The sequence below is a fragment of the Diabrotica virgifera genome, chromosome 9, assembly GCF_917563875.1.
Source record: "Diabrotica virgifera virgifera chromosome 9, PGI_DIABVI_V3a".
NCBI lineage: Eukaryota > Metazoa > Arthropoda > Insecta > Coleoptera > Chrysomelidae > Diabrotica > Diabrotica virgifera.
Genome location: NC_065451.1, coordinates 184,956,051 through 184,970,983, shown reverse-complemented (window position 1 = coordinate 184,970,983; position 14,933 = coordinate 184,956,051). Strand labels below are relative to the sequence as shown.

The 14,933-nt window shown below is 33.9% G+C and overlaps 1 protein-coding gene across 1 annotated transcript in view; it reads right to left on the bottom strand.

Moving 5' to 3' along the window:
* The window catches only part of LOC126891706 (uncharacterized), a 39,115-nt gene extending 24,511 nt beyond the window's left edge, over positions 1–14,604 (bottom strand). Inside the window, exon 1 of the mRNA XM_050660967.1 lies at positions 14,303–14,604. Coding sequence (XP_050516924.1) covers positions 14,303–14,520 — 218 coding nt within the window. The 5' untranslated portion in view covers positions 14,521–14,604. The remainder of the gene's footprint in view (positions 1–14,302) is intronic.
* Positions 14,605–14,933: the final 329 nt, after the last annotated feature.

The window sequence follows — 14,933 nt, the reverse complement described above, 5'->3', positions numbered from 1 at the left end:
AGTATTGAAGATCTTATGGGTAGATAGAATAATCAACAAAGCGGTATTGAGACGTATGCATCTCTCTCCTGTCGTTTCCCCATTACTGAGGATCGTGATTTCTTCCAATATTCCTAATAATGTTTCTCCATTGGTCTCTATCTTCAGCTGCTCTAAGAGCTTCGCAGAATGAGTTTCCAGCTGAATGCTTTATTTGGTCAGACCATCTAGTTGGTGATCGTCCTCTTGATCTTCTCCCCGGAACGTTTCCAGAAACAATTAATCTCTCCAAACTGTCGTCACCTCTGCGAACCACGTGACCAAAGAATTGCAGAATTCGTTGCAGACATATTGTGGACAGCCTTTTTTTAATATTGAGTTGGTTTAGAATGGAAACGTTTGTCCTATGAGCTGTCCAAGGTATGCGCAGCATTCTTCTCCAGCACAACATCTCAAAGGCATCAATTTTTTGGCGCTCGCATGCGCGAAGAGTCCAAGTCTCTGCTCCGTATAGAAATATTGAGAATACAAGGGCATTCACTAGTCTCATCTTGATATTTTGAGAGAGAGATCTGTCTTTCCAAAGTTTAGTTAGGCGACTCATCGCATTTTTTGCCATACCGTATGCATAAGGACACATAGGATGCATAAGACGCACAGTGGTGAATTTCGCCAAAAACCTGGCCAAAATGTAAAAATCTAAGTTTATAGGTATACCCTGAGAAATTTTATATGAACCTTGCTCTGTAGGTTTTTGAGAATCATAAACGGCCGTTAAGGGTAGAACAATACAGATCAAGCAATAAGCAGATCATGCATGGGCGTCCATCTAAAAATTTTTTACGGGAGGGTCCAGACGTGAAGATGTTGCACATTACATTTTGTATACTTTGGATGATAATACAGGGTGTAACAAAATACAGGTCATAAATTAAATCACATATTCTGAGACCATAAATAGTTCGAATGAACCTAGTACAAATACCTAGTACAAATAACCTTAGTACAAATATGCACATAAAAAAAGTTACAGCCCTTTGAACCTTTGAAGTTACAAAATGAAAATCGATTTTTTCGAATATATTGAAAACTATTAGAGATTTTTTATTGAAAATGGACATGTGGCATTCTTATGGCAGGAGCATCTTAAAAAAGAATTATAGTCAAATTTGTGCACCCCATAAAAATTTTATGGGGGTTCTGTTCCCTTAAACCCCCCCAAACTTTTGTGTACGTTCCAATTAAATTATTATTGTGGTACCATTAGTTAAATTCAATATTTCTAAAACTTTTTTGCCTCTTAGTATTTTTTCGATAAGGCAGTTTTTATCGAGTTGCGGCTTCTTTTTTAATATGTTTACATAAAAATTTTATGGGGGTTTTGTTCCTTTAAATCCTCCAAATGTTTGTGTATGTTCCAATTAAACTTTTAATGCGGTACCATTATTTAAACATAGTGTTTTTAAAACTCTTTTGCCTTTTTGTATTTTTTCGAGAAGGCACTTTTTTGGGGGGGGGGTTTAAAGGAACAAAACCCCCATAAAATTTTTATGGGGTGTCCAAATTTCACTATAATTTTTTCTTAAGATACTACTACCATAAGAATGCCACATGTCTATTTTCAATAAAAGATCCCTAATAGTTTTCGATATATTGGAAAAATCGATTTTCATTTTGTAACTTCAAAGGGCTGTAACTTTTTTTATGTGCACATTTGTACTAAGGTAAGTTAGGTTCAATCGAACTATTTTTGGTCCCAGAATATGTGATTAAATTTATGACCTGTATTTTTGTTAAACCCTGTATATTATAGTTTAAAGCAACAGAAAAGCTAGGGGGGCCGTGGCCATGCCCACGGACATGGGCGCCTATGAGATCATATATTTATATTAGTGTAAAGTTGTGATTGAACGACAGCGGACCAAATAAAATTTAAGTGTGTTATACAATAATATTGGGGCATTGTTTGGTTTTCATTTAGAACTATAAACGTGTATTATTTTGTTAGTTTATAGTGGATGCTATGTCTGGAGGTAAGTGGAGTATTTTAATATACTTTTTAGACTTTTTTCTTCGTAAAATAGACTTTATTTACATGTTTGCAAATTGGCAAGAATTTTAAATCGTTTTAAGTGTTCCAAGTTTTAAAAAGGGAAAAGTATAAAAGTCTACTTTGCTCAGCAAAGATATTTTATTTAATAAATAGTTCAAAATGTATATAAATATTCCTCAAAAAATCATCTGCAGCCAAATGCATCCTTAGCGGAATTTTTCATTTTAAAGAAATATAACATGCTGGAGAATTTGTACATGAAACGACTTTAATGTTATGTGGTCAGGCAGCGTTAAAGTATTATGTAACGCAGGTTGGGGGGGGGGGGTTAAAAATCTTCAAAAATTGCGTTACATGTTACGTAGTACTTAAACGCTCCCTCAGTTAATAAAGTAAGAACAAAATATGAAGAATCTGATCCAGTAAATTTACGGTTCTTTTACACAAGAGCCGCCGTTTTTGATATTTTTTCCTTTCTTCTTCTTTTTCTTAACCTTTTCCGAAAGTCCTTTTACTCTTATGTATTATAATCCTGTTTTTGCTTCCTTACTTTTTTATTTTTCAATAATTTTGGTCGTGTGAGCCAAAGTTTTAATTTTTTTAAAATGAAATGCATAAACAAAACTTTGAGAAGCCACACATTGATAGGTAATAATTATAATTAATCGGATCCATTTACAAAACAATTAAGATGTATTAAGAGTTGAACTACCTATTTTTGGCTTCTTAATATAAAGTATCGTTTATGCATTTTATTTTTTTAAATTATTAAAAAATATAAAAATAAGAAAGCAAAAAGATAGACCTATACATAAAGGTAAAATGACTTAAAGATTAAAAAAAGAAGAAGAAAGCAAAAAAATAACAAAAAACTGCGGTTCTTGTGTAAAAAAAACAGTAAATTTTCTGAATCAACTGCTTCATAGTTTGTTCTTAATTTATTAACTGACCATAACATTAAAGTCTCTTAATGTAGAAATTCTCCAGCATGTTACAGTTTTTTAAAATGAAGAATTCCGCTAAGTTTGCAACTTGTTGCAGATGATTTTTTGAGAAATATTTATATACATATTGAATTATTTATTAAGCAAAAAATCTTTGCTGACCAAAGCTGACTTTTTTACTTTTCCCATTTTAAAACTTGGTAAACAGAAAACGATTGAAGATTCTTGCCATCATTTTGTAAATATGTTGTAAATAAAGTTTACGTTAGGAAAAAGAATCTAAAAAGTATATTGAAATACTCTACTTACCTCAAGAAATAGCATCCACGATAAAATAACAAAATAATACACGTCTATAGTTTTAAACGAAAACCTAACCATGCCTCAATTGTATAAAACACTTTAATTTTATTCGGTCCGCTTTCGTTCATCCCAACTTTACATTAATATAAATATGTGATATGCTTGTATTGTTCTACTCTCAACGGCCGTTTATGATCCTCAGAAACCTACAGAGCAAGATTCATATAAAATTTCTTGGAATATATAAACTTAAATTTTTGAATTTTGGCCAGGTTTTCGGCAAAATTCACCACTGTGAGACGTATGCATAAGGAAAGAGAAATACTCCTAACAATTGGATAGAGTTATTCGAAAAGCAACCAAGCGCCTATTTAAAAGTTCTGAGAAAATTACATCAGAAGTTTAGTTTAAATTATAAATTTTTGTTCAAACTTTACGATAATCCTTATATTCCATAGCATTCTCTGTTGTTTTATTGTTCTATCTTGACAGTTTGAAGATAATAAGATTATGAAAAGGGTGGATTTTTAATAATTTTGGCGCTTGGTTCTGTTTCAAAATTAGAGGTAAATAAAACATGGATCCTTTTACAAGGTTTATTGAACTTATATAATACACCAACAACAAAACAAAACAAGAACTTGAGATATTATAAAATAATACAGAGGCTAAACGTCGTCTTTAATCTCAAAATCAATATCTTCGCCGAAGCGGTCCACATCATCTTCGAATGTTATTGATTGTAAATTTTCATTGAAGTTTCTAACGTCTGAAGGTATCTTCTTCTTTAAGTGCCATCTCCGCGGCGGAGGTCGGCAATCATCATAGCTATTCGTATTTTAGAGATGGCTGCTCTGAAAAGTTCATTTGATGTACATCCGTACCACTCTCTCAGGTTGCGCAGCCACGATATTCTGCGTCGCCCTATGCTTCTCTTTCCTTGAATCTTTCCCTGCATAATCAATTGGAGCAAGCTGTATCTCTCTCCACGTGAAATATGTCCGAGATATTCCAATTTTCTTGTTTTCATGGTATTTAGAATTTCCATTTCTTTATTCATCCTTCTCAGAACCTCTTTGTTTGTAACGTGTTCTGTCCACGATATTTTCAGAATTCTTCTGTACACCCACAGCTCGAATGATTCTAGTTTTTTCATTGATGCAGCATTCAAGGTCCAAGCTTCCATTCCATAAAACAGAGTCGAGAAAACGTAGCACCTAGCCAACCTAACTCTTAGCTCCAACTTCAAATCTCTTGTGCAGAGCACTTTCCTCATTTATTATTTCTTCCGTTGTAATATATGGACCTATTTCTCCTGAAGTAAGTTCTATGTGTTCCAGGTACCCTCTTTCATCATCGAACAGTTCAGCGATGTATTCTGCCCAACGTTGTACTTTCTCATCGGTCTCTGTTATAGCGACCCCGTGTCTATCCAGAAGTGCACCAGTTAGATTTTGCTTTCTTAGTCCAGCCATTTCTTTGACTTTCTTATGTAGGTTAAATAGATCGTATGTTTTTTGGAGATCCTCGATCTCTTTGCATTTCTCTTCAAAGTGTTTTTCTTTTGCCTGCTTTATCATCTTCCTTATCTCGTGGTTAATCTCCCTGTATTTATTGTCATTTTTGTTCTTATATTGTCTCCGTTGTTCCATCATATTCAGTATCTCGTCATTCATCCATTCCTCTTTTCTCCTTGTTGAAGTCTTTAGTATATCTTTACAAGGTTCTAGTATGCAATGTTTTAGTTGCTCCCAGTGCTCGTCAATGTCATTGGTGTCTATGTTCAGATCTCTACAGTTCTTATGCAGTTCGTGTTGAAGACATTCTTTTACGTTGGGTTCTTTAACCTTGCTTATGTCTATTGTAGCTGTTCTCTGATTTCTTTTAATATTTTTAAGTGCGAGTGTAATTTTGGCGATAAGTGGGTTGTGGTCTGAGGCCACGTCTGCTCCGGGATATGCTTTTACGGCTTTAACAGCATTACGGTATCTTTCGTTTATCATAATGTAGTCTATCTGGTTCCTAACTACTTTCTCCGATGAATCTGCGGGCGATCGCCATGAATACAGTCGTCTGTTGGGTAGTTTGAAAACTGTGTTTGTGATAATGAAGTTCTGCTCTTGGCAAAATTGTAGTAGACGATCACCTCTTTCATTGCGATTTCCCAGACCATATTTTCCTACACATTTTCCGCTTTGCCCCTTTCCAATTTTTGCATTGAAATCACCTAGGACTATCGTGATTTCTCTGCTTTTTGTTTTTTTCAGTGCTTCTTCGAGATGCTGGTAAAATAATTCTAGTTCTTCTTCATTGGCATTCGTCGTAGGAGCATATACTTCTATCAGGTTCAACGTGGCGTGAGATGTCTCTAATTGTACTAACATTACTCTTTCTGAGATGGGGACAAACCCTTTCACTGCTCTATTAGATATTTTATTAACAATCATTGCCACTCCGTGTCTATGTAGGTTGGCATCGCTACCTGAATAATATATTGTAGCTTCTGCTGTTGAGAAGCAGCCTGAGTTAGGCCACCTGGCTTCACTGATACCCAGTATATCAATATTCAACCTGTTCATCTCTTGAATTGTATTGTGCATCTTACCAGGCTGAAACATGCTCTGAACATTCCAGGTTCCAATTTTAGTATTGGACAGTCTTATTCTCTCATCTCCGCTTTTGTGACAAGGAATTCGCTGATTAACGACCTGAGAGGCCTTGTCTTTTCCTCCCCTGCCGGATCTTGGCTTCCGAGGGCCATAATCAGTATCACTGTTGTTGGTTTCTACCACCATGATGATTGTACTAGGGATATCCATAGGGATCTTTAATGTAGTGGTTTCCCCTTGCCTTCTACATCCTTATGCCGTTGACCATTACTTGGTTCTTCCGCCTTCGGGGCCGATTTCTCAACCTCAGGGCAAAAGGGTGCCCTACCACTTTCTAACTCATCCGCCCAAAGCCGTTGGCCAGTAAGTGGGGGATTTCTTATTCCGGCAATCATTCGGTGAGTAATTTGATTCCATATTACCCCTAAAATCGAGGGTTGCCACTTCCGCCATCTACACCGTACCGAAGCTCCGCTTCTCCGCCGTAGCTGCCGTTGTGGACTTCATCCGTAACCCTGGACAAGGGACCCTAAACAGGTACTAGTTTCCCGGGTCAGGAAACCCCCGGAATCTGCGGACGGCAGGGATTGATTCATTTTCCCTGATAGGACTATCTTCAAGAATTTAAAGAGTTCCTACCCGCTACCCACTGAAGGAATACGTGGTAGTAAACTTTTAATATGAGCTAGTTTCTTATCTGAGATAGCTTTTCCTGTCGAATAGACTATGTTAAGCTTGGTAGCAAAAGATGATTCCGATGCCTGTCTTCCCCTCAGTCTCTTTTTGATATCTATCTCTGTATAGTATTCATTTTCCTCATAGGTGTACTTCAAGAATATTGAAATAGGATAGTCTTTTCTGATTGTCTTCCCCTCAGTCTCTTTTTGATATCTATCACTGCATAGTCCTCATTTTCCTGATAAGTGTACTTCAAGAATATTGAAAAAGGATAGTCCTTTCTGATTTTTATTTCTCTAGCTTTCAGCCAATTAACTTTTTCTCCATTTATGTCACTTTTTCGGTTGATTATCATTTTTTCTAACTCTTTGGTACTTAAAAAAAATCGTTTTTCTCCATTTGGTGTTTTTCTCCTTTGCAATTTTTGGAGCTGTTTTTAATAATCTGTTTAAACTCGTTTAAAATATAGACTCTGAACTGGTATTTTATTCCTCGTTCTATTTGGCCAAAGTCAGTGTCATTTGGCAGGAAACTATATGGCCCGGAATAAGATATTGAAAATGGATCTCTTTTAATGACTTGTGAGATTCTAGAACGGCTTTAAACATTACAACAATTTTAATATTTCTGTTTTGCCCGCTACATGAGTCTAACCAGAGTATTAATTTTTCCACTTCTGAAGCCATATAAATGTCAATAAACTTTTTAAGATATGATCCAACTTGTTGCACCCCTCTTCCTGCATCTCCCACTTTCCATAAGAAAAAGTAAGGTGTTTTTGTAGACCCTGTATATATTCCTTCATTATACATGGTATAACAAAAATACAGGTCATAAATTAAATCAGATATTCTGGCACCAAAAATAGTTCGATTGAACCTAACTTACCTTAGTACATATATATGCACACAAAAAAAGTTACACGATAAAAATCGATTTTTTCCGATATATTGAAAACTATTAGAGATTTTTTAATGAAAATGGACACGTGGCATTCTAACGGCAGGAGCATTTTAAAAATAAATTATAGTTAAATTTGTGAACCTTATAAACATTTTATGGGGGTTTTGTTCCCTTAAACCCCCCCCCCCCAAACTTTTTTGTAAACACGTATTCAGGCGGTTTTTCGCAAATAACTCAAAAAATAAGAGTATTTTATCGAATTAAATATTATCGAAAAAATATTTTTAGCAAAAATAGAGCTTATAAAAAACAAAAAAAAAATGGTGTACCTATTCATGAAGTCTATCGACACAGTAAAAGGAAAGTTGTAGCTCATGAAAAATTGTTCTTATTCGTTCAATTTCAAATCGAATATTTCAACGCGAAATAACCAACAAACGAAGCACTTTTAGGAAAAAACTCATTGAAACTTTTTTTAATGTGTAAAAACGAGCTTTATTTTTATTTTTTATAGCATTTTATAGCAAACTTCTAGCATCAAAACTAAGCGAGCTACGCTCAAAATAAAGTTGGCCCCTTTTTGGCTAAAAAACGTGAAAATCTCCCCCTAAGTTGGATCGGTTCGAAGTTCTTATTTTTGGAAAAAATTGGTTTTATAATCAAGTATATTCAAATGGGAAATAAGCCACAATTTTACCTAAAAATGATTTTATTAACGTTTCGACGCCCAAGTCGGGTGTCGTTTTCAAAATACAAAATAATACTAAATAAACAAAAATGTTGTTGCTTAGTAAAAAATTCTTCTAATAATTTATTTAATCTGACTCATTTATATCGGCAATTCAGACACGTATTATACATTTTAAAGTAGACGACTTTAAAATGATATTGCCAATATTGATGAGTTGCGTTCCTGGGACGACTTTATTAAAAGATAGTTCATTCGATTACATGAAATCAATCCCAACTCAAGAATATCCGCCACAAAAAATCATAGCATGTGATCTGTCTTTAAAAAGACAACCAAATGCAACGGTGGCACTGAAATTCTCGCGTTAGAGATTCCATAGTAAATCACGAGGGAAAACCAGGAAAAACCTCGTGATACTATCCCGACATCGTAAGTATTTGTGTTTACATTTAGTTTACTCTCAAAACTAATACCAAATTCTGACTTGATATTTTAAATTTTAAATAATACTAAAATACTAAATATGTACTAACTCGATATGTTACTGATTTACTAATTGTGGTATTTTCTTTCTATTGACTTCCTCCTTTAATATGGGTAACCACATCCTACTGCATTCTACCGAGGAATTTGCGACACAATTGGTTTCATTTAGCATAATTAGAGCCGCTTCTTTGATTTTTCTCTTTTTACTATCTGCTTCTTTTAGGACTATACTTGAATCTCTCCACTGAACTCTATGTTCATTATCCCATGCGTGTTGACATATTTGAGATCTATCAAATTCTCTATTTTTTATATAAGACTGATGTTCATTTACTCTAACGTCTAATGGTCTTGACGTTTCACCTATATAAAATTGTTCGCATTCACAAGGTATTTTATAAATACAATTCTTTGTTCTTTCTTGTTCACTGTTAGGTTTAGTTTTAGATAGAATAGATCTCAATGTGTTTGTTGTTTTGAATGATGTTGATATGTTGAATTTATTTCCTATTGTTTTAAGTTTCTCGGATAGTCCTTTTACATATGATATTGATATTTTCCTCGTATTATTTCTTGTGAATGTTGTAGGATCCCTATTATATAATGAATATTATAAACGATCAAGAAGAGACAATAAAGTTTACAATGGAAAAGGAATACAATAACACCCTACCTTTCCTCGATGTTTTGGTCTCAAAGAAGGATACTGGATATGAGACTCAAGTGTATAGAAAACCAACACACACCAACAGATATCTCAATTACAAATCAAATCATAACATCAACGTTAAAAAGGGAATCATTAAATCCTTATATGATAGAGCCAAAATTACTTGTTCTAACGAAAATTCATTTTTAGAAGAAAAACAATTGGTAACATCTGTTTTATTAAAAAATGATTATCCCATATCGTTTATAAATAAGGAATTGTCAAGATTGGATCGAATGGAACAGAACAACTTAGAACGGGATCCTACAACATTCACAAGAAATAATACGAGGAAAATATCAATACCATATGTAAAAGGACTATCCAAGAAACTTAAAACAATAGGAAATAAATTCAACATATCAACATCATTCAAAACAACAAACACATTGAGATCTATTCTATCTAAAACTAAACCTAACAGTGAACAAGAAAGAACAAAGAATTGTATTTATAAAATACCTTGTGAATGCGAACAATTTTATATAGGTGAAACGTCAAGACCATTAGACGTTAGAGTAAATGAACATCAGTCTTATATAAAAAATAGAGAATTTGATAGATCTCAAATATGTCAACACGCATGGGATAATGAACATAGAGTTCAGTGGAGAGATTCAAGTATAGTCCTAAAAGAAGCAGATAGTGAAAAGAGAAAAATCAAAGAAGCGGCTCTAATTATGCTAAATGAAACCAATTGTGTCGCAAATTCCTCGGTAGAATGCAGTAGGATGTGGTTACCCATATTAAAGGAGGAAGTCAATAGAAAGAAAATACCACAATTAGTAAATCAGTAACATATAGAGTTAGTACATATTTAGTATTTTAGTATTATTTAAAATTTAAAATATCAAGTCAGAATTTGGTATTAGTTTTGAGAGTAAACTAAATGTAAACACAAATACTTACGATGTCGGGATAGTATCACGAGGTTTTTCCTGGTTTTCTCTCGTGATTTACTATGGAATCTCTAACGCGAGAATTTCAGTGCCACCGTTGCATTTGGTTGTCTTTTTAAAGACAGATCACATGCTATGATTTTTTGTGGCGGATATTCTTGAGTTGGGATTGATTTCATGTAATCGAATGAACTATCTTTTAATAAAGTCGTCCCAGGAACGCAACTCATCAATATTGGCAATATCATTTTAAAGTCGTCTACTTTAAAATGTATAATACGTGTCTGAATTGCCGATATAAATGAGTCAGATTAAATAAATTATTAGAAGAATTTTTTACTAAGCAACAACATTTTTGTTTATTTAGTATTATTTTGTATTTTGACAACGACACCCGACTTGGGCGTCGAAACGTTAATAAAATCATTTTTAGGTAAAATTGTGGCTTATTTCCCATTTGAATATACTTGATTATAAAAATGCCACAAGAAAATAGCTTCAGAACAACAATTGGTTTTATAGTAAAAAAAGGTTCTTTATTTTAGAAAAATGCCCTTTTTTCAAAATAACTTAAAAAGTATTAGCAAGGGCGGATCCAGAGAGCCCCTCTTGAGAATTTAAAATAATATAAATTGATATATTTGCAGCTCAATTGTTTTTAGTCTCAAACACATATCCCGCTTGCTACGAGAAAAATGTTTTTAGCTTTGTGCTGAATGAGGTAAAGTGTGATTTAACTAAGCGATGCATGTATATCATAAAAAAGTTCATGCCCCTCCCCCCCTGAAAATCGGTCTTGGATCCACCCTTGACTATTAGTGATACGAAAAATCTCAAAGAGTAAGGAAATGGAGGTTTTGCTTTTATAAATATTTTGGTTTTATTTTGTTTTTCTGTAAGACAAAAATTGGTTAAGATATGACTGTTAAAAATTTGCATACACTCGTAATTAGTGACTCGTTAGAGCCCTTTCAAATAAAACCCATTCAAAAATAAGCACTTTGAACCGGTCAAACTTATACAGGTCATATAAAAAAAAGTTAAATAATTTGTAAAGCGGTAGTGGTTAGTTTCATTTGGGGTGCTAAATAGGGGGATATTTTCACAATTTTTTTTTACTAAAGAAGGCTTTAACTGTATTTTGAGCGTAACCCGCTTAGTTTGGATGATAGAATTTTTTATAAAATTAAAATATCTAAAACCTTTTTTAAACACTTTAAAAAAGTTTTAATGAGTTTTCCCCGAAAATTGCTTAATTTTTTGGTTATTTCACGTTGAAATATTCGATTTAGAATTTGACAAATAAGCACAATTTTTCATGATCTACAAATTTGCATTTACTTGGTCGGTAGATTTCTTTTTTGTATAAGCTACATTTTTGCTACTTTCTTACGAATTCTTACTTTTTGAGTTATTTGCGAAAAACTGCCGGAAAACGTGGTTTTTTTGTTGAATAATGTTGAAAATTTTCACTCGTAAATAATTTGAAAAGTACTGACTGGACCACTTCGGTGGTGACATTGAAAATTACACGGTATCGCCGTATTTTACGTTCATTTACTGGGCTATAACACATATAATTGAAAATTCTGCTGAAAATGTTTTGCTCAATTAGAAATCCAATGAAATCAATTAATTTGTGGTCATCTGATTGAATACAACCAATAAAACCAACATTATACTGAAAACAGATCCCATGGGCTGTTTTCACTCAATCCTGTAGCTATGGATACCTACATTTCGTTTCATTTCGATTTTGACATTTCAAATATTCAATATTTCAAAATGTCACGATTTGGTTGTAATACTGATGAGAATATTAATGAAATTATCAAAATTGGACAAAAACGTCTGCCGAAGCGATTGGCTTGAAAACCAAGGAAAAAAAATTACTAATCACTCCAATAGATCGACCGCGGTCAGTTGGTTGGCCAAAAGTGGTGTTCAAGAGCAAAAGCTTATAAAAATTACGGGGCATAACAATCCCAACTCAATAAAACCGTACTTGAACATTGACGAAGAACATCATAATAAAATTATTAACAGCATGCGTAGTGGAAATACATCTTCATCAGTTATAGAAACTAACATGTCTGGATCTTCATTAAATTTTTCTAATTGTTCCTTTGTTAATTGCACATTTAAATAAATTGTTTCTGCTCTGTATTTTTTTTTCATAACCAGCAAAAAATTTTCTATCCAAATAACCCTCGAACATTGATAAATGCTCAAAAATTTTTTAACAACTTTCTCAAGCTTGTTGCTTACAGGCAACAGACCTCCGCCTACGGCGTCGGTCTGTTTCCAAGCAACAAGCTTTCGAAATCTGTTATAAAATTTTTTCGAACAATTATCAATGTCCTTGGGTTATTACTACTGAAAATTATCTACGCCAGAATACACTCTAAATTGGAGCTGGATATTAGTGACACTCAGTATGGGTTGCGCAATGACATGGGTACCAGAGAGGCATTATTCTCCTTCAACGTGCTGACACAGAGATGTTTGGATGTTAACCATCCTCTTTACGTCTGTTTTATCGACTACAATAAAGCGTTTGATAAAGTAAAACATGATCGACTCATGGAAATTCTGAAAACTAAAAACCTGGATGAAAGAGATCTAAAACTAATAACACACCTCTATTACAATCAGCGAGCAATAGTAAGAATTGAAAAAGAAACATCTGAAGAAATGGAAATAAAGAGAGGAGTCCGGCAAGGTTGCATACTATCACCTCTATTATTTAACGCTTATTCTGAAGAGGTAATGCGAGAAACTCTGGAAGATGAAACAGTCGGCAGAAGAGTAAATGGAGTCTTAGTTAACAACATTAGATATGCAGATGATACAGTAATAATAACCGATAGTTTACAAGACCTGCAAAGACTCATGAGTAAAATAGTAAGGTGTAGTAGGGACTACGGAGTCTCTCTCAATATCAAAATGACGAAGTTTATGAAAATTAGTAAAAACAACCATAATACTAACGAAATATTGATAGTAGAGGGCCAGCAGATCGAAAGAGTAAAAAAGTACACTTACCTAGGAACACTTATAACAGAAAATAATGACCACACTGCAGAAATCAAAGTCAGAATCGAAAAAGCACGTTCTAATTTTATGAAAATGAAAAAGGTACTATGTAGCAAAGATTTAACATTAGCTCTTAAAGTACGCCTAACAAAATGTTACGTATACAGTGTACTATACTAGGGAGTGGAATCATGGACGTTAAATGTAGAGACAATGAGACGACTTAACGCCTTTGAAATGTGGACCTATAGAAGAATTATGAGGGTTTTCTGGGTAGATAGAGTTACGAACAACGAAGTACTAAGAAGAATAGGTAAAGAGAAGGAAGTTGAACTTACAATTAAAGAAAGAAAACTACATTATCTTGGACATTTGATACGGGGCGAGAAGTATGGCCTCCTGCGACTCATAATGCAAGGAAAGATAGATAGCAGAAGAAGCATTGGAAGAAGACGAATTTCATGGCTGAAGAACCTGCGAGAATGGTTTGGATCCAGTTCAAAACAACTATTTAGAGCTACTGAATGAAAAATTAAAATAGCTATGATGATTGCCAACCTCCGTAGCGGAGATGTCATCTGAAGAAGAAGAACACATAGGTATAAGTTTTTGCTACACATGTCGCATTTAGCAATATTTTTAAAGGTTCCATTTTCAGTTCTGCGGGGGGGGCCGACGGATTTTGTTACGCCACTGCAACTAGAGAAAAAGTAGCCTATGATTTAAAAATAGATTTTATTATAGTTAGCCCAGAAACAGACAAGCCACTCTGTAGCGCTACTCTGTGGCACCACAAAGTTGCTTAGACAGGCGATTTTGTAGCGCCAATGATTTTCTAGTGGACGCCACTAGCAGCGAGGTTCGCTGAAGTTCGCTCCTCTGAAGTGGCACGTTTAATTTACATAGGAATTTACGACTAATCATCGGAAGCTACTTTGTGGCGCTACAGAAGTAGCGCTGCAGAGTGATTCATCTGTTTCTGGGCTTATAAGTAGATTTATGATTTATGTACCTGTCTTCAAGAGTTTGATACTTAACAACATCGCTATCCAGTTCAATAGTATTTTTCATATTTAAATGTCTTAATATATTAAGTTGTAGTATACATTCCTCAAAAACACTATTGATGGCTTCTTTGACGAACAGATTTACTAAATGGTAAGATGATAAATTGAAAAGACTGTCTACTTCTTTGACTTCTAGAGAGGTTTTCTCATATTCGGCACTCATCTTATATTACAAATTATGTAATATAAAAATATTTAACTAAAAGCAAATTGTCAAAATTATATCTTCAATGTTTTATTGTATATCAATGTCATTTTGATTTTGATAGTCTTACTTGTTTTTCGTATTTTCTCATAGTTATAGCACGTTATAGTCAGACTACTTTTCAGGAATGTAGCGTGAAAAATTTAGTAAGGGATGCAGTAAAAACTAATAAGAACGTTTGCCCATTCATTAATGTTTTCTCTATCCCTACCATCCCTATAACAATTACCGGCACAATTAACCGCCTACCTTGTAGTTCTTTCAATTTGCAGAAATTGTCAATCTTGAACCACATTTTATGAATGATACCGTGAAAACTACCTTTAAGGGAAAGAAAACAAGAAAACTATATAAAAAAAATCGTTTTTCAA